Raw genomic sequence first — 18,980 nt, 5'->3', positions numbered from 1 at the left:
AATTAAAATATAGTTAATATAGTTTTTGGTGTTGTTTGGTAAATTTACTGAAAGTGAAAATAATTTTTACACCTTTTTCGAGTGAAAGCTACACAGACAAGAAATAAAAAACTATTTTAAAATAATAATTAAAAATAGTTTCAATAGTTTACAAATTCTTTTTTTATGCCGACTTCAAATTTTAAAAAATGTGCCAGAATAATTTAAAATGCTGGGTCAAAACAACCCAGCGCTGGGTGAAATGTTTAACTTAACCTTCTGGGTAGTTTTATTTAACTCAACTATTGCTTAAAAATTACTATATTTTTTTGCTTAAAATGAACCCAAAATAGGTTGGAAATTAGGATTTATTACACTTTAAAAAATGCTGGGTTAAATACAACCCAGTGCTGGCTGAAATATTGACAAATCCAAGACTGGGTTAAATATTTAAACCATCCTTCTGGGTTGTTGTAAACTCAACTATTGCTTAAAATTACTATATTTCTTGCTTAAAATTAACCTAAAATGGGTCGGAAATTAACATTTGTAACCCAGCACTAGTTGAAATATGGACAAACACAGCGACTAGGTTGTTGTGACCCAGTGGTTGGGTTAAAATGTTTAAACCATCCTTCTGGGTAGTTTTATTTAACTCAACAATTGCTTAAAAATTACTATATTTCTTGCTTAAAATGAACCTAAAATGCGTCGGAAATTAACATTTATAACCCAGCGCTGGGTGAAATATGGACAAACCCAGTGACTGGGTTGTTTTGACCCAGCGGTTGGGTTAAATGTTTAAACCATCCTTCTGGGTAGTTTTATTTAACTCAACTATTGCTTAAAATGTACTATATTTTTGCTTAAAATTAACCCAAAATAGGTTGGAAAATAGTCATTTTTAAACAACAGTTGAGTTAAATAAAATTCTAGAAGGTTGGGTTAAACATTTAACCCAACTGCTGGGTCAAAACATGCATGTATTTAACCCAGCTTTTTTTAGGTGTAATATTTAATTTAATTATCAGCATTCCTCTATCTTTTTATTCCGTCTGTAATTCTCCACGACCGATGTTCGTACAGCACGATCCTGTTGGCCGTTTGTTATTGTGTTGTCTTGCTTCATTAGGCAGAGTCTCTCACCCACAGCTCTATCATTAAAACTGCTTTCTCCTGATGCAATCAGCTCTGTATTCCAGGAGCGCTAAGCTAAATATGAGTTTTGGCCCAGCCTGCACGCCTCTGACCACACTTGCTCCCCTGCATGCTTAAAAATAAAAATGTGTAATTTTTCTTGGACACCACAGCCGAGCCCCGCCGGCCACATCGCTTCCCCCTCAGAAAAGTGTGCTGAGGTGGAAAAGGACAGTGTTTTGTTCTTCTCAGACAAACACACACACACACGTCTCTGTCACCTTATATTTGTCTTTCGGTCTCCATCGCTCTGAAACGCGCTGGGAGGGAGAAAGATCTCTGTGGCTTGAGGGAGTTGAATAAATGACCTGACAGTTTTAAGAAGGAAGATTTTGTGGTAGGATGTGGATGTCAGTTGCAATGAAGTGACTGAAATCTCTCTCTTTCTGTCTTTCTCTTCCCGTGCTAGGTGGTCTGATGGGCACTGATCTCTCCACTGGCGCGGGCACCAGTGCTGGTAAGGACGGCATCCCCACATACTACAGTATGTTCCCTCTCCATCACAACTTTTATTCAGTCAATAACTGCACAAATTCTCTTCCAGCTTTGACCAGCCTCGCAAATTTTCAGCTGAACGTTCTGTTTGTATAAGCTGGGCTTGTATTCACAGTCGTTTATTTGCAGTCATTAAGCAAACTGGGCTGAACTGGATTCAAAACCAACAGCCACAGTAATTGAAAATAGTTGGTTGTGATTTTTCACTCCAATTCTTGCAAAGTAATTATGGTACAATACTGTTTTTGTTCTAATGTGTGTATCAATTAGTATATATGTGACCCTGGACCACAAAACCAGTCTTAAGTAGCACGGGTATATTTGTAGCAATACCCAAAAATGGGTCAAATGCTTTTCTTTTATGCCAAATACCATTGGCATATTAAGTATATTAAGTATTAAATATATTCATGTTCCATGAAGATATTTTGTAAATTTCCTACCATCAATATATCAAAACGTAATTTTTGATTGGTAATATGCTTTGCTAAGAACATTATTTGAACAAATTTATAGGCGATTTTCTCAAAATTTCGATTTTTTTGCATCCTCAGATTCCATAAATCAATGGAAAGCTTATTTATTCAGCTTTCAGATGATGTATAAATTACGACTGGTTTTGTGGTCCTGGATCACATATATTTTACCTTCAATAGTTTGGGGTCAGTAAGATTTTTAAACATTTTTGAAAGTATCTTATGCTCTCTGATGCTGCATTTATTGGATTAAAAAAAAACAGTAAAAAAATATAATTGTGAAGCATTATTAAAATGTAATAATAACTTAAAACTTTTCTATTATAATGCATTTTAAAATATATTAAATTTTACATTTTATATATTTTAAAATTTATTTAAAAATATATTTATACCAGTGATTGCAAATCTGAATTTTCAGCATCATTACTCCAGTCTTCAATTTCGCATGATCCTTCAGAAATCACTCTAGTAGGCTGATTTCTCATTATTACTGATGATTAAATCAGTTTAAAATTCTTTGGTAAGTAAATTGTTCAAAGGAACAGTATTTATTTAAAATAGAAATATTTTGTAACATTATAAATGTCTTTACTGTCATTTCTAATCAATTTAATGCATCCTTGCTGAATTAAAACTATTAATTTCTTATGAAAATAATCTTAATGACCCTAAATCTTTTAGATTTAGCATCAAGCAATTTTCCTTCTGAATTTTTCAGGTTTGGTGCTCACTCTGCTTGTTTGCTCTTTATTATAGTTCATCCTTATAAGCTTTGTAAATATCAGAGTTTTTTATTAGTAAAGTGGTAAACAGGCATATTGGCATTAACCAGATGCTGCACTGTTTGACTCGTGTCCTCTGTTTGTTTGCTTCAGCTCTTGTCTGAACATGATAGCGCTCATCTATCCTCTCACCCTGTACTTCTGTTTAATGTCTTATTTAGGATAACAACTATCGTATGTTTGGGATGAAACATACTTGGAATATTTTACCATCTAGTTTATATATGAGTTTCTCTATACAAGAACAATCCAGTTGAAAGAGATAGTTACACAGACTTGTGGTTGCCTCAGAGTCTCTGGGCATATGTAGACGTCTGTGTGCGTGTGTGTGTGTGTGTGTGTGTGTGTGTGTGTGTCTGAGCATCCGTTTTTCTGTATGCAGGTCGGCCGGACTTAACCACTAACCAGTGGTCAGTGCAGAAGCATGGCTAGGATATTTAAAGCAGGACAGTAGATGTTTTGAACTTGGCTTTTGGGTTGCTGGGACACAGCTGGGTAACCTTGTCTGGCCCAGGGTCTATTGTATGAGGGTGAGGGTGAGGTCTGTCAACTGACCCCCTCTCCACACTGTCTCGAATGCACAAAAGTGCCACTTGTTAGTGTGGCCCTGCTGTCCACATTCAAGGTCTACAGCCATCAAATATAGCCATTGTGCCGACTACAGGCTAACACAGGGCACAGTGTGGAGTTGATGTAGGCCACAACTCTGGAAACAAGAGTTGAAGAGAGTCAAACGACACAAACAGCCTCAGTTTTAATGGCCCAACAGAGAATATGACATAAAAATTCATGAGTCGTTTTTCCTCTTTCTCTTTTTACCAGTAGTTACCTCTTGATTCCATTTAGTATCCTTCTTTTTTTTCACAAATGACAGATTTCTGTTTAGGTATATATCAGGAACGTTTCCTCTGAGGAGGCAAGGGAGGTAGTGTGTCCTCAAAATATTAAATGAGGAAAATAAATTGTAGTACAAAAATAAAATACAAAATATAACAATAAAGAGTGTATAAATCACCCCCTAGACCCCCTAAAGCATGCCGTGAGTTCGGTGGGGGGTAATTGAGAATAAATGAAGAAAAGTCACGTACGAGGTGGCAGTGCCTTCTTTGCGATATGATTGGATATGACTGGTTATAATCACCTATCATTGGTTCATGCGATAAATCCCGCCACTTGGGTTCATGCGAATCAGTCTGAATGAACAATATAATGTTGTTTATGCGAAGACTAATTTAAAAAAGTAAGTAAACAACTCACACACTTAAGATATAACCACTTTGTTGTAAAAATAAGACTTAAAATGGCATGAAAACATGATCTGTGGAAGGTTTATCAGCTTGGTGAAATGTAAAGTATCTCCGTGTCTGTGACCAATACTTACCAAGCTTTGATGACTGATGATCCGAAAAGTTTTGGGTCAGTAAGATTACTTTTTACATTTACTTTTTATCTTTTATGCTCTCTGACGCTGCATTTATTTGATCAAAAATACAGTAAAAATTGTGAAGTATTATTACAATTTAAAAATAACAGTTTATAGTTTTATAATATATATATATATATATATATATCAATGTATTTTAAAATATGTTCAGCTTTAAATGAAATATATTTAATCATTTATTTAAACATATATTTATTCCTATAATCACTAAACTCAATTTCCAGCATCATTACTCCAGTCTTCAGTGTCACATGATCCTTCAGAAATCAGTCTAATATGCTGATTTCTTATTATTATCAGTGATTAAAACAGTCATATTTTTGTGGTAACCATAATCTCTTTTTTTAGAATGATTTGGTGAATAGAAAGTTCAAAATAATAGTATTTATTGGAAATAGAACTATTTTGTAACATTATAAATGTGTTGCATTCTTACTGAATTAAAACTATTAACTTCTTATGAAAATCTGACCCTAAACCTTTTAGTATTAGCATGAAACAGTTGTCCTGCTGAATTTGTCAGGTTTTGTGAAATCATGATATGATTGGATATGACTGATCATGATCAGCTGTGATTGGTTCATGCAATAAATTCCGCCTCTTGTGTTCATGCGCATTTTGCATTCGCGAATCAGTCTGAATGAACAATATAATGTAAAGTAAGAAAACAACTCACACACTTAGATATAACCACTTTGTTACATAAAAATATCCCCAATAAAAACCTGGCATGAAAACATGGTCTGTGGAAGTTTTTAACGAGTAATCAGCTAATTTAAAGTTTATTCGTGTCTGTGACCAATATTTACCAAACTTTGATAACTGATGACATAAAATATAAAGTTTAAATTGTTACTGCCTTGAGTTATTATTTTGGAATAACTGTAAAATGCTTAAAAAATACTAACTTCATGAGATTCATACTTAGCTTTAATAAATAGAAATATTGATTACATTGTTAATGTAAAAATATTAAATAGTTGTTGTTTTTTTCCTGATAGTTTAAGTAATGTTTATTTAACCAAGAAAATGTGACTGGGACATGAATTACATTTGATTAAAAAAAAAAGAAAAGAAACTTTGAGGACTTCTTTATTTATATTTCTAGTTACGCTATGTAGTGGTGTTTTGCCAGCGTGTTCCAGCAAAAGTGTGTCATGGTATAATGTTTGTCGCAGACAGTTATTTGTTCGGCCGGCACCCTGGCATTCTCAGACAACCGCAAATCCTATGTGTATTTATGTATGTGTGACACATAGGGTTGTGCTATGAGATATGGAGAGGTCAGCCAACACACGAGAAAGTGAAGCGGCCAGTCTTTTTTTACCTCTTAGGTGGAGTCTCATAGAAGGTCTGTTGAGTTTTTCTTATTGTTAATTTACTGTTTCCAGACATCTGCTCCTACCACACCTCTGCAGTTTACTGGTCATTGAAGTAGCAGTACTTGTGAAATTCTTTCAGTTGCTAGAACCAGGCTTGGCCTGAAACCTCAACACCGAATCAACAAACACGGACAACAGGATTAAATGAGGCCGTTACACCACAACAAGAAATCAGAGACATTCCAACTCGCAGGGAAAGCGAGCGTGTACTTAACCACGCTAGCCGGTCAGCTTGCTTTGACGCTGAGTGGAAACTTAGGCCATGCCCATTTACAGTTAAGCCTCCTCTGCGGAGCCCCAGAAATAGAATCGGCTCCTTTATCATGTGTACACATCAGGCGATTTGTGTGTGAGGAGGGGACCGCTTGTTTCTGGGCGGCTGTAATTTTAGTACTTCCCCATTGTGAGGGCGATAGCTGGGCCACGAGCGCACAGGGAAGAGACTTGTGTGGCTTTTGCAGCGTGAGTCAGAAGATGGACACTGTTGTGCCCTAGCGCACAGGTTTTGGCTCTGAGATGCCGTTTTCAATGACTTATAGAACAAACAGCTGTAAAAGTCAGAGAATAGCATGAGAGAAATGAGTTTTGTGCTACTTATTGGCCACCTGAATCCCAGCTGTGCGGCTTCTGATCCATAAATCAAGTGGCCGAGGCTCATTCATCAGCACATGTCCTTAGTTGAACTCGTTGTCTCCGTCTCTGTCTGCTCTCCACGGGTCATTTTAACTCTTGCATGGTGTGTTTAATAGACCTGGTTGTGATCTGAGCGCTCCGTGTGTTTTATGATTGGCTCAGGGTGTACTGTACTGTACAGGACTCTTTAATTAATCTGCACACCTCACAAATCACGAGTTTCTATGGTTACCAGAGCAGAACTGAGGCAAGTCTCTATGAATGGTTCTATCGCTCAGTCCTTTTGGGCAGGAGTTTTTAATGGTGATTGTGCATTTGTCAAATTGCCTGAATTTGAAAAGTTTAAAATGCACAGCTATACACTGAACCTTGTATGAGGCCCTAGATGATTTGTTGAAAGACTTCAAATTAATATTTTGACTTTAATATGAGACATACAGTAAATACATCAAAAATCAAGGCTATCATATAGCAATATGCGAAGCATATAATTTGCTTGTGTACTTTTTTGTGCAGTTTGTTTTTTCACTAAAATCTTAAAATCATGTCAACACGCATATTGTTTTGTCTTGTGGCTATACTATAGAGTTGAAGTCAAAAGTTTACACCCCTCTTTCAGAATCTGCAAAATGTTAAATGTTTTACCAAAATAGGATTTTAGTGTTTTTTGTACTGACCTGAATAAGATATTTCACATAAAAGATGTTTACATATAGTCCACAAGAAAAAATAATAGTTGAATTTCTAAAAATGACACATTCAAAAGTTTACATACAGTTGATTCTCAATACATTGTTGGTACCTGAATGATCCACAGATGTGTTTTTTTTTATTTTTTTTTATTTTATTTTTATTCATGAGTCCCTTGTTTGCCCTGAACAGTTAAACTGCTTGCTGTTCTTCAGAAAAATCTTTCAGGTCCCACAAATTCTTTGGTTTACAGCATTTTAGTGTATTTGAACCTTTTCACAGAATGGACAGAATGGAGATGTGTACGTTTTTCTTATTTTGCCTAAATATCATAGTTTTTCAGTTAGTACTGCCCTTCAGAGACTGCAGAAGATAGATACATGTTTCCCAGAAGACAAAATAGGTTACATTTACCCTGATTTTCAAATTCCAAAAGTTTTCACCCCCGGCTCTTAATGTATGCGATTTCCTTCTGGAGCATCAGTGAGCATTTGAACCTTCTGTATGAGTCCCTCAGTTATCCTCAGTGTGAAAAGATGGATCTCAAAATCATAGTCATTGTTTGAAAGTGTTGAAAACTAAAAGGGGGATGTAAACTTTTGAAGTAAGAAATAAAGTGATTTTAATGTTTATGGCTTGCCCCTAATTATATCCATGTAAGTTTCTCACTGTAAAATTATTTTATTATTTTATTTTATTTTATTTTATTTTATGTTTTTAGACATTGTGCCACAAGTGCTGTGGATTGAGCTCAAGTTGTACTGGCTCCGTAATATTCATATTAGTGTGGAAATGTATCTTTACCAAAGGCATGGGCTCAAATGCAGTGTTATTTCCTCATCTCCACTGCGAACAATGAAGTGTGGCTGTTTAAGTGTTTAGAGAAGCGCTCCAGCCAGCTGTTTTTCGAGCCCCGTACTTCACTATGTATGAGAAGGCAGGAAATGCATCAGTGCACATGGCACATAACATCCACCCGCTCACACTTGTACAAACACAATCTCTCACAATCACAGTTACTCTTCCTGGTTCCCGACTCGTGTCCTCCTTATTTTCCTTGAATCGTGCAAATTGCGCTTTCAAGACTTCTCATTTGAAAACAACAAAAAACATCGCCTTCAAATTAAAGAAAAATCACCACGGCGAAATTGCTGAGGACGACATCTGCGTCTAGTTTTCCTCTCGAGTGTATGATTGGGAAATTCATTTATGTCTACCGTATAATTCCTAATCCTCTTTTAAGTGGCAAAAGCCATGCAGCACTCCACATTTTCCCCTCGAAAGCAAAAAAAGAGGGATTTGGATTGAAACAAAGACTCTGTACTTCTTTCCTCCAATCCCTCTTATTTTTTTCCAGTATAATGTACCCCTCTGGTTCTTTGGAGATGATGAAGTCGGGTTAGCAATTGTGGATGAGGAATAAAGATTGCTTGTCTGATCCACTTCTGGTAGTCATAAGAGAAAGCCACATGTGCACACATGTATTTATCATTGATTGCCAAATGATGGCCTTCTCTGTCAATACTTAAGGGCCATGGATTTTATGTCATTTATAGAGACTGCTGCCTTGGGAAATGAGATGTGATAGTGGCAACCTTCCATTGTGCTCCAGATGGGACTTGGAGTGATCCTTTACAGTTGAAATAAACGGTCCTGAAATGACTGGAATATAATTCAGAATCCATTTTCTCCCTCATATTGTACATTCAGATTTTTCAAATGTAATTAAATGTAATGGATTTTCAGGGTTTTTTATTCATTCCAAATAAGGAAATGAATTTGGCTAACATGAAGTTTTGAACAAAAACATCAGTGTTCTGCTCAAAAATAACATGTTTTTTAAACTATTTTAATGAAGTTGTACTGTTTCGCTCTCATTTGACATTAGCTCTTAAAGCACCAAGAGTTAGCAATGCCACCTGTCTCTATTCATCAAACACCTGCCTCCTTACCGCAAAACCACGGAAGGAACAAATGAGTTTCATCTCTCTCCTCTCTCTTTCTCTTCATCTACCCACACTCCACATTTTCATCTCTCAACTTTTTCAAGAGACATGATTCTGCAACAGTTTGCTCAGAAACATTCTCAAACAATCTGTCAATTTGGCAGAGTTTAAGACCAAAAACCTCATCCTTTTTACATTTAGCTGCACATATGACGTTTGCACTCTTAAGAGAGACTAGACTTGTGTTACTTTATATTTTTCACCAAGTTACATTTGTAATCCATGTTTTTTAGTTTAGTATTTAAGTATTTTAATATGCATTTCAAGTACAAGGCAAGGTAATATATTTTATTTTCATTTTATTTTCATTTTAATATAAATTTTCAAGTATAAGACAAGGCTATATATATATATATATATATATATATATATATATATATATATATATATATATATATTTAATTTGTTTGTTTTGTTTCATTTTAATATTAATTTCCAAATATAAGTCAAGGCAAGGCAAGTTTATTTGTATAGCACATTTCATATATCTGTATTGTGACCCTGGAGCACAAAACCAGTCATAAGGATCAGTTTTTTTTTTTTTTTTATTAAATTAAGATTTATACATCATCTGAAAGTTGAATAAAAGAGCTTTCCATTGATGTATGGTTTGTTAGGATAGGTTAGGATAGTTTTTAGCAATGCATATTACTAAGCAAAAATTAAGTTTTGATATATTTACAGTAGGAAATTTACAAAATATCTTCATGAAACATGAATCTTACTTAAAATGCAAATTATTGTATGGCATAAAAGAAAAATCTATAATTTTGACCCGTACAATGTATCGTTGTCTATTGCTACAAATATACCCGTGCCACTTACGACTGGTTTTTTGATCCAGGGTCACATATAAAATATTTAGTTTTCAGGGGTTTGAGAGAGAATGAGTGATAATGTAATAATTTGGATAAATAAAATAATGTAATGGTATTTAATCTCAGATTAGTTTCAAAATGTTGCTGTTTTTAAAATGTTTTGTCCTACATCTCAAGATCAGTTAAAAAATGATGTAGCTTATCCTCGATAATCAGTTGAACCGGGAACTAGGATCTTTTAACTCCGAGGCCCACAAAAAACATATTTTGAATCGTAATGACATATAATGATTCATGGGTGAAAAATCATCCGAGCGTGACGGGGTGATTTGGGGTAGCTGAATTAGTCTGGTTTGGTTTGATGGAGGGTGAATGAGAGGGTGTATTTACCAAGTGCTTGGTACAAATGAATGAGTGGTGGTGGAGGTGAAAGTTGTGTGAAATGGCGTGGAAACATCGAATTGAAAGAGCACATTCTTGGTGAAAGATGGTTGCAATACTCCAGAACGGATAAAACGCTGTTTAATGGCTGCATGTGGTGAAGGCTCACTGGAACCGTGTGGAGAGCTGCAGACAGGCTTGAATAGAGGCTTCACAGTAGATGACGGTGGAAATGGTGCATTCTGGTGCAGGCGAGAGGGTGAAATGAAGCTTGCTTAAATTGTGTGGCATGCTGAAAGTTTGATGTACTTAATTTGGCTCTGTCGTGTCTAACGCCTTTTCCCTCCCTTTCTGTCTCGCGCTAGGAAATGGCTATGGAAACCACCGTAACTCTCCAGGACTTCTCGTGTCCTCCGGAGGCATGAACAAGAGCATGCAGGCCAAGTCCCCTCCACCGGTCAACCTGGGAATGAACAGCCGTAAACCTGACCTACGAGTGCTCATCCCGCCCGGAGCCAAGAACAACATGCCCTCTATTGTAAGTTTAGTGCAGTGTGTTGCATTAAATTTAAACAGATCCCCAGGTATTAAGACTTGTATGGCTTAATATAACATAAATGATGTCTCTCACTGAAATTCATAGTAGAAAATCCATGAAGGATTTACGTTAATTACAAAACTCCACATCGTTTTATAGATATTTTGGACTATGGGGGACGCCATTATTTCAGTGATGACGAATGATTGCACTTGATTTTACCACAACACAACTCTAAAAATAAAATACTGATATGACCACAGCTACTGAAAGAGCTTACAGGTGGCAATGGCTATAAGTGTAGGCTTGAACCAAATGCCGTACTATCGATTTTCTTTGTCTAAACGCCCCCGGATATTGAGTGAAATCCATGCCTTCCCTGGCTTCGGCGTCATGACAAGTGTCAGCATGTTTACATCAGGCCAGGATGGGATCTAGCATTTCTTGTCTTTGCTGTTAGTAAGCTTTTTCAGTAGCTATGGTCTACTAAAAGCCTCAAAGGCATCAGGGCTGAAGTGAAAAGAACCAAGATGCAGGTCTTTAGGTAGTTTTATTCGTCCACAGGCATCTTCCCATTATTTTCTCCACTTCTTATCACTAGGAAAAGCAGTGAAGATTTACATTGTTTCTCTTGTTGCCCTTCGACTAAAAAATTAGAAACAAAAGCCACACAATCCGACATATTAATATTTTATTTTCCAAGTTGCGGTAAAAATAGCAACAGGTAGCGACAGTAGCTCACAGAGTGCAACCATTTTACATCATCAAAATAATAGCACCCCCCATAGTTCAAAATATGTATGAAAAAATCTGTATTTTTTTAATTAACGTAAATCTTTCATGGGTTTTTCTACTACATATTTGACCCTGGACCACAAAACAGTCATAAGTAATAAATATAAACATAAATCATCTGAAAGCTGAATAAATACGTTTTGCTAGGATAAGACAATATTTGGCCGAGATACAACTATTTGAATATCTGGAATCTGAGGGTGCAAAAAAATCTAAATATTGAGAAAATCGGCTTAAGTTTGTCTGGATAAAGTTCTTAGCAATGCATATTACTAATCAAAAATTAAGTTTTGATATATTTACGGTAGGAAATTTACAAAATATCTTCATGGAGCATGATTTTTGGCATAAAAGAAATATCGATCATTTTGACCCATACAATGTATGGTTGGCTATTGCTACAAATATACCCGTGCTACCTAAGGGGTCACATATTTTAGTAACAGACATTGTTTATGCTATATTAAACCATACAAGTCTTAATACCCGGGTTCCCTTTAAAAAAACAGCCCTGATAGTACCACATGCACCTTAGTTCTTTCATAACCCTCTGTGGTTCTCCTCTCATTTCCTCTCCAGTAGTTTCATAAGATAAAATCAGAGGTTAGAGTCCAACATAATTAGTCTCCCCAGCTTTAGTCCTGTTTGATAAAGCGCTCGCCTGTAGGTTCACGTAGTGTCATAGGCGGCCATCAGCTTCACTCACTGCCACTGTCAACCAATGACACTAATTCTGGATTTATCGCCCTCCCTTTACTGCCATCAGTCTGAGGACGTTGACCTTCTATTGGTAAGTGACACTGTCACTCAAACCCGTGACACAGGCTAATAGACCCTCATCCTCATACGCATTAAAAACCACTAGTTTATTGTTCTTATGACCTGTAAACGTGCTTAAATGCAATTCCCCAAGTTGTATTAGTGAATAAGGCAGCTCCAGAGTGACATCTAGTGGCCATAAGAGTCTCATTTCCAGGTCTTATTGACCTCTCCATCTCCACCTCTGCTTTTGACTGCTTTTCTTAATCTCTGTCACATCATTCAGTCATCATGCCAGCACGACAAAAGAGGAAAAAACACCTCCAAGCCCTCTGTTGCTGGTTCTGTTGCCTTGGAGACCTTGAGTTTCTATAGCGACCGAGTGCCCTATGAGGGATTGTAAATCATAGGTTGAGAGGGTTCAGTGGTGCTTCATGTCAAGCGATTATTTTTCCGTTCATTAATTTTTTTTAGGGGAGGAGGTGGTGCTCCCTCAGTTGTTTGATGAAGATACAGATATGTTCAACTCTGTTGATGTGACAAGTCATCTATATGTGTTTCTCTGCTCTCTTCCTCTTCTTGTAGAACCAGAGAATAAACAACTCTCAGTCTGCGCAGTCACTGGCAACCCCCGTGGTTTCTGTAGCGACACCTACTCTACCAGGGCAGGGAATGGGAGGCTACCCATCAGCCATTTCCACCTCATATGGTACTGGTAGGTAGAACTCGACCTGTCATAAAACTACATCACAGACACTAACAGTACTATATACACATTTCACATCTTAAAGGGATAGTTCAACCAAAAAGGTGACCCTGGACCACAAAACCAGTCTTAAGTAGCATGGGTATATTATTATTAAGTAAAGATTATGTTCCATAAAGATATGTTATAGGTCATTTCCTACTGTAAATATGTGAAAACCTAATTTTGACTTGTTGCTAAGAACATAATTTGGACAACTTGTATCTTGGCCAAATATTGTCCTATCCTAACAAACCATACATCAATGGAAAGATTATTTAATAAACTTTTGTGTATATTCAGTAGATGGTAAAAAATGTCCCGTCTCTAACAAGCTTTATAATGGCAGTGAATGGCGTTGAGATGTTAAAGTCCAATAAGGTGCATCCATCCATCATTAAAAGTGCTCCACAAAGGCTTTCTGAAGTGAATTGATGCATTTTTATAAGAAAAATATCCATATTTAAATTTTTATACACGTGTTTGCAAGAGTGACGTTCCAGTGGATGACGCAGGATGTATAATGTAGGCGTAGCATAAGCTTCAGTGAGAATATGCTAGTCTCACGAGAACAAGTTTTGTTTACATCAAAGAAAATCCAGTCACCTATTGGCTTATATCAAAATTCTTTAACATTTTCTAGCTAGAGAGTCTTAAATGGATGCTTTTCTTACACAAACGCATTGATTTCCTTTAGAAGGCCTTTATTAACCCCTGGAGTCATGTGGAGCACTTTTATGATAGATGGATGCACTTTTTTGGGCTTCAAAATCTCAACACCCATTCACTGCCATTATAAAACTTGGAGGTGGACATTTTTAATATAACTGCTACTGTATTTGTCTGAAAGAAGAAATTCATATACACCTAGGATGGACTGAGAGTGAGTAAATCATGGTTTAATTTCATTTTTAGGTGAACTATCCCTTTAAGCTTTAAGCAGAGTATATATAATGTTTATAATGCTTATAGGAATAGATTTTATTTTTAGAGTTACATTAAATATAGTAACTTTAATGTTTAATGTTTATTAAATACATTAAAATATCTTTATTATACAAATAATGTTAATATAATATAAATACTGCTATAATTATAATCTAAAATACTATTACTAATGATCTATTATGAATTACTGTAAATTCACATGATTAGCATAAAGAATGAATGCAACTTTTTAAATTAAAAAGTATTTATTTAAAAAAATGTGTTTTTTTTTTTCATTGTTTAATTTACATATTACGTTATTGAACCCAGACTAAATCAAAGCAGAATCTCTATGCAGGATTTATTTATTGTCTATTATGCATGTAAAAGAGAAATGATAGTAAAAGAAACAGAAATCATGGGCTTTTCAACCCAAAGCCATAAAATTTAAGAGTGAACATTACTTCGCCTAATGATTCTCTCTCACTTTCTGTCTTTGCAGAAGTTTTCTTTTTTAAATGTGTATTTCTAAATATAACAATATTACAGTATTAAATATATTACTAAATAGAACAATAATAAAAAAATAATAATATTAACATGCTTGTGTATAGCTTATTAGACTTGATTCTTATACTTCAATTTCTTCATTTTTCTTTTTTTTTTTATGTAATTTGATTTTATCTTATTATCTTATTTTTTTATATGTGTCCCTGGACCACAAAACCAGTAGCACTTATGTAGCACTGGTATAAATGTATGGGTAAAAATTATCGATTTTTCTTTTTTTCTACTGTAAATATCAAAACTCAATTTTTGATTATTTTTTTGATTTTTTGCACCCTCCGATTCCAGATTTTGTTTTCCTGAATAGATTGTATTCAGTTTTCAGATGGTGTATAAATCTTAATTTAAAACAACTGACCCTTAAGACTGGTTTTGTGGTCCAGGGTCACATATATCAATTAAATCTCATCTAAACAAATATCATTCAATTGTCTATTCTGCATGTAATAGCTCAGTCTCTCCAGCAGGCGGAGACATTGTTATCCAAATAAGCAGCACCACAATTTAAGACGCAAATGTTAACCCCAGCCATGCCTTCTCTTTTAGAATATTCTCTGAGCAGTGCGGATCTGTCCTCTATATCTGGCTTCAACAGTGCCAACACTCTGCATCTGGGCTCAATGAGTGGATGGCAGCAACATCAGATTCAGAACATGCAGCACTCAGCTCTCAGTCAGCTGGGGTGAGTCCAAACACAAACACACATGCACTTCATTAACTATACACACATCAAATAGCCTGTTTGAACTTTCTCTCACCCTTACTGCACTGCAACGTTTTCACCAGTTTCAGCTTAACTTAAGTTTAGCAGCTGCCTTAAAAATTCAAGTTAAATTAAGTCATTTCAACTCAAGTTAAATCAACTCATTTTTATTGTAATAAGTTAAAATGACTTGTAGTTTTAAGCTGATTCAACTTTAAAAAAAGGCAGCTGCTGAACTTAGATTTTTAAGTTGAATCTGGTGAAAACTTTTGACAGTGTGTTCTTTGTCACTGCATAGATTGCATTCTAAACTTTCGCAATTCTGCAATAACCTCATTTAAGTATTGTTAAACAGTTGTCACTGATTTGATTGTATCTTTGATTGAGTGCACCAGCACTCGTTCCGATCCGTAACCCCCTTCATTTCCTTTCCTTCCTACAGAAATTGCTCTAGCACTCACTTATGTCAGGGTTCAAATCTCTCCCTGCCCTCTACTCAAAGCCTGCACATCAAGTCCGAACCTGTTTCTCCTCCTAGAGATCGATCCAGCAGCACCACGCCCGGCAGCTACGGCCAGCTAACGTCCCACCAGCAGCACCAGGGCCCGCCCCCACAGGGGCGACAGGACTCGGGCCGCTCTCCGGCCGACAGCCTCAGCAGCTGCGGCAGCTCGCACGACGGCAGCGACCGCGACGACCACCGTCCCGACTTCCATTCGCCGTTGGGATTGGGCCGGCCCGGCCTGGATGAGCAAGACAGCCCATCCGTGAAGCGCGTCCGCCTCTCGGAGGGGTGGGCCACATGATAGGCGATGCCCCCCTTGCCCCCTACTCGGACAGCCCTCGATCTTGACCTCCTCATGCGAAGCGGTTCACACGTTTCTGCCGTTTATGACTAGTCACAATCATTGCTCTCCCTTATTCTCTGATTTGCTGTAGAGAGGGGAGGAAGTGCTCTCAAATTTTTTTTTTAACTATTATTATTTTATCAGAGTGTGTCTGATATACATAGTTGTGATTGACGGGTTTTCAGGGAGGGATGCGGGAAGGAGGACTGATGCGACAGGGTTTGGGGAGGGTTTAGTGGGCGGGGTTACTATGCATAACTTGTGCAGTGTGTGGAATACAATGTAAAGAATAACCATATATGCATATATATTTACACGTTGTGTGGGTGTACATGTATGCAGAGTAACAAACCAACAAAAAGTGTCAGGTACTCTTGGATCTTCTTTTTTTTTTGTAAAGTACACGCCTCAGCCACAAAAGGAGCACAGCTGAGAGCGACTCGCGGAGGTGACAGCTTAGCACTTGAGTTGTTGTAACCAGTACAATATGTACAGATTCCTTTTTCTTTTTAGTGCCACTCTCTTCAGAGGGCGCCTTCGCTAAATGTATGTTATGGGTGACAATGTCATGTTGCAGGTTCAACGTATTGTACATAGAGAAAAGGCTGGGACACGGGGGAAGGGTCAAGGTTGCCGATTTCATAAACATACCTGTTATGCAAGAATTTCGAAGGATTGTACAGATTTATGTGCAGGTTCCTTGGTTAAGTTATGGGGGAGTGGGTATTTCAGGAATTAAAAAAAAAAACTCTCCTGCCGGAGGAGCAAAAATAGCAGGACGGAGTTGCATCGGAGATGAAGGACTTTAAATTAAGAGCCATGTTACTTCAGTCTGATGACGTTTTAATCTAGGACTTGCAGTTGTTGTTCAGTATTAAAAGGTGAAAAGGAAAAAAAAAAATGTATGATACACTTGCTTATATTTTCATATCAAAAAGGAATACAATGCAAAGCATTTTTGTGGCTTTTTGTAGTTTATAAGAGCCAGAATGTGTTTTGATAGCTTTGCTTATATGAGAAACGATAGTAAAAGGATGGGAAACCTTGGGCTTTTCAACCAATTAAGCCATGAGACAGTGAACCCTTTGCTTTGCTCAGTGTTTTTTCTTTTTTTCCTCTCTCTTTCTCTCTCTTTGTAGAAGTTTTGTTTTTAAACGTGTATTTCTAAGTATATTGAATAATAATATTAAGAATCTTTTTTTAAAAATCTGTGAAATTAACATGCTTGTGTATAGCTTTCTAATATATGAATATATATGATAAAATTATGGTCATAACTTTTCCCCGTTGCGGGATGTTAATTGTTTTTTTGTTTTTGTTTTTTCCCTTCTTTTTTTCCTCCACCGGACTGAGTCTTCTTTCAGGGGCAAATACATTCAGAATGATGATAAGTCGCCCTCGTTTTTAATAAGCACAAGATATCCACTTTGTTTTGGAGTATTCACAACCTTTTAAAGTTTCCAGTGTCACATTAATCGACATTGCACTGAAGATTTTCTGATATTGAAACAGCACAGTCATAGATACCTCATGACTGCTTGTGTAAGCTTGTATCATCATTTAGTGGATTGTGACTAGTTTTGTTCAATTGATATACATATCTATCATTGTGAATTCTGTGATTTTGACAGGACATATGTTAGTCTGTATTTTCTACCAAAGACAAAAAGTGATGTTATGTTTGCCGATCCATTTATCTTTTTTCTTCACAAGTTGTTCATGCTAGTGGCTGGTACCTCTGTCTCACCTTCCCAGTGCCTCAGATCACCTTTCAATGAGTTGGTCTTGTTGAGAATTGGGAACATTCTCCTCTAACTAACGAGTGTACAGTATTGTGAAAAATGCCAATGTTTGTTATATAGATTTCAACTGTCCATATATGACTCTCCGGTTGTTTTTTCTTTGTTTGTTTTTTTTTTTATAGATTTTTTTTCTTTTCTTTTTTTTGTTTTTTGTTTCTCTCTCTCTCTATCTCTCGAGTGTTGTTTCCATTAAGTATATAAATGACAAAATAAAAATGAAAAAAAAAAAACATGCTGAAAAATTCTGTAGTAACAAATGTAGCTTGTATAAACCTACAATGGGTAAGGTTGAAGGAAAGTGTCTTTTTTTGTTTTCTAACCAGGAGAAAGAGGCTTTCAGCGGCACAAGCTGGACTTTGTCGCCACTTGAAGACAAGATGTCATTAAATTAAACCACATCTCTGTATCTCAAGGGACTTGATTCAGCTGTATGTAGTAAAAAAATTAATGTATGGAATAAAAATTGTTTCTCCTGCTGGGACTAAAAAAAGGTATTTGTATTTTGCAGAGAATTCAGTAAAGTTACTGGCTTTCTTAGTTACACAGACGTCCTGGTGTGATTTTTATTGTGTTCTGTCCCTCGACTCAAATGCAAGACATCTGTGTGAACATTTAGTTAGTATCATAAAATGAAACATTTTCCAACTCACAATGGTTAGTCGCTGAAGTATCAGTACAGAATTATTATTATTATTATTATCATGGTCACCATATGTGGGCCTATCTTCAAATAGAGGTATACAAACGTAATAAGACCGACCATATCTGTAGTTTTTTTTTTAAAACGATGTATCATCTCGGTTGAATGAGTGATTCTAAATGTGAGAGTCTTAGCACACGCAATAATTCACCTTTTTCGGATTAATGTTTGAGACAGATATACATAACAGAAACAACAATATAAGAAAAGGTAACACATTGATACGTGTACATTTCTATATAACTGTATGTGGGACTGTATGTCTGAATAAGGAGAGTGTATCTCCCTGCATTCCTGTAGGCTGTAAAGA

At 36.3% G+C, this 18,980-nt stretch overlaps 1 protein-coding gene across 9 annotated transcripts in view; it reads left to right on the top strand.

Annotated features, from left to right (window-relative positions):
* mef2cb (myocyte enhancer factor 2cb) overlaps positions 1–18,511 on the top strand; it is a 91,859-nt gene extending 73,348 nt beyond the window's left edge. For 3 of the 9 annotated variants that reach the window (XM_073839757.1, XM_073839758.1, XM_073839756.1), the window contains 6 exons: positions 1,586–1,660; positions 10,652–10,824; positions 12,386–12,409; positions 12,964–13,093; positions 15,164–15,299; positions 15,763–18,511. In XM_073839757.1, coding sequence (XP_073695858.1) covers positions 1,586–1,660; positions 10,652–10,824; positions 12,386–12,409; positions 12,964–13,093; positions 15,164–15,299; positions 15,763–16,126 — 902 coding nt within the window. In that variant the 3' untranslated portion in view covers positions 16,127–18,511. The remainder of the gene's footprint in view (positions 1–1,585; positions 1,661–10,651; positions 10,825–12,385; positions 12,410–12,963; positions 13,094–15,163; positions 15,300–15,762) is intronic. The other 6 variants (XM_073839764.1, XM_073839762.1, XM_073839763.1 and 3 more) reach the window with 3 other exon arrangements.
* The last annotated feature ends 469 nt before the right edge of the window (positions 18,512–18,980 follow it).

The sequence above is a fragment of the Garra rufa genome, chromosome 5 (genome assembly GCF_049309525.1).
Source record: "Garra rufa chromosome 5, GarRuf1.0, whole genome shotgun sequence".
In the NCBI taxonomy this organism is placed as follows: Eukaryota; Metazoa; Chordata; class Actinopteri; order Cypriniformes; family Cyprinidae; genus Garra; species Garra rufa.
This window is presented reverse-complemented; position numbering and strand designations above follow the sequence as displayed.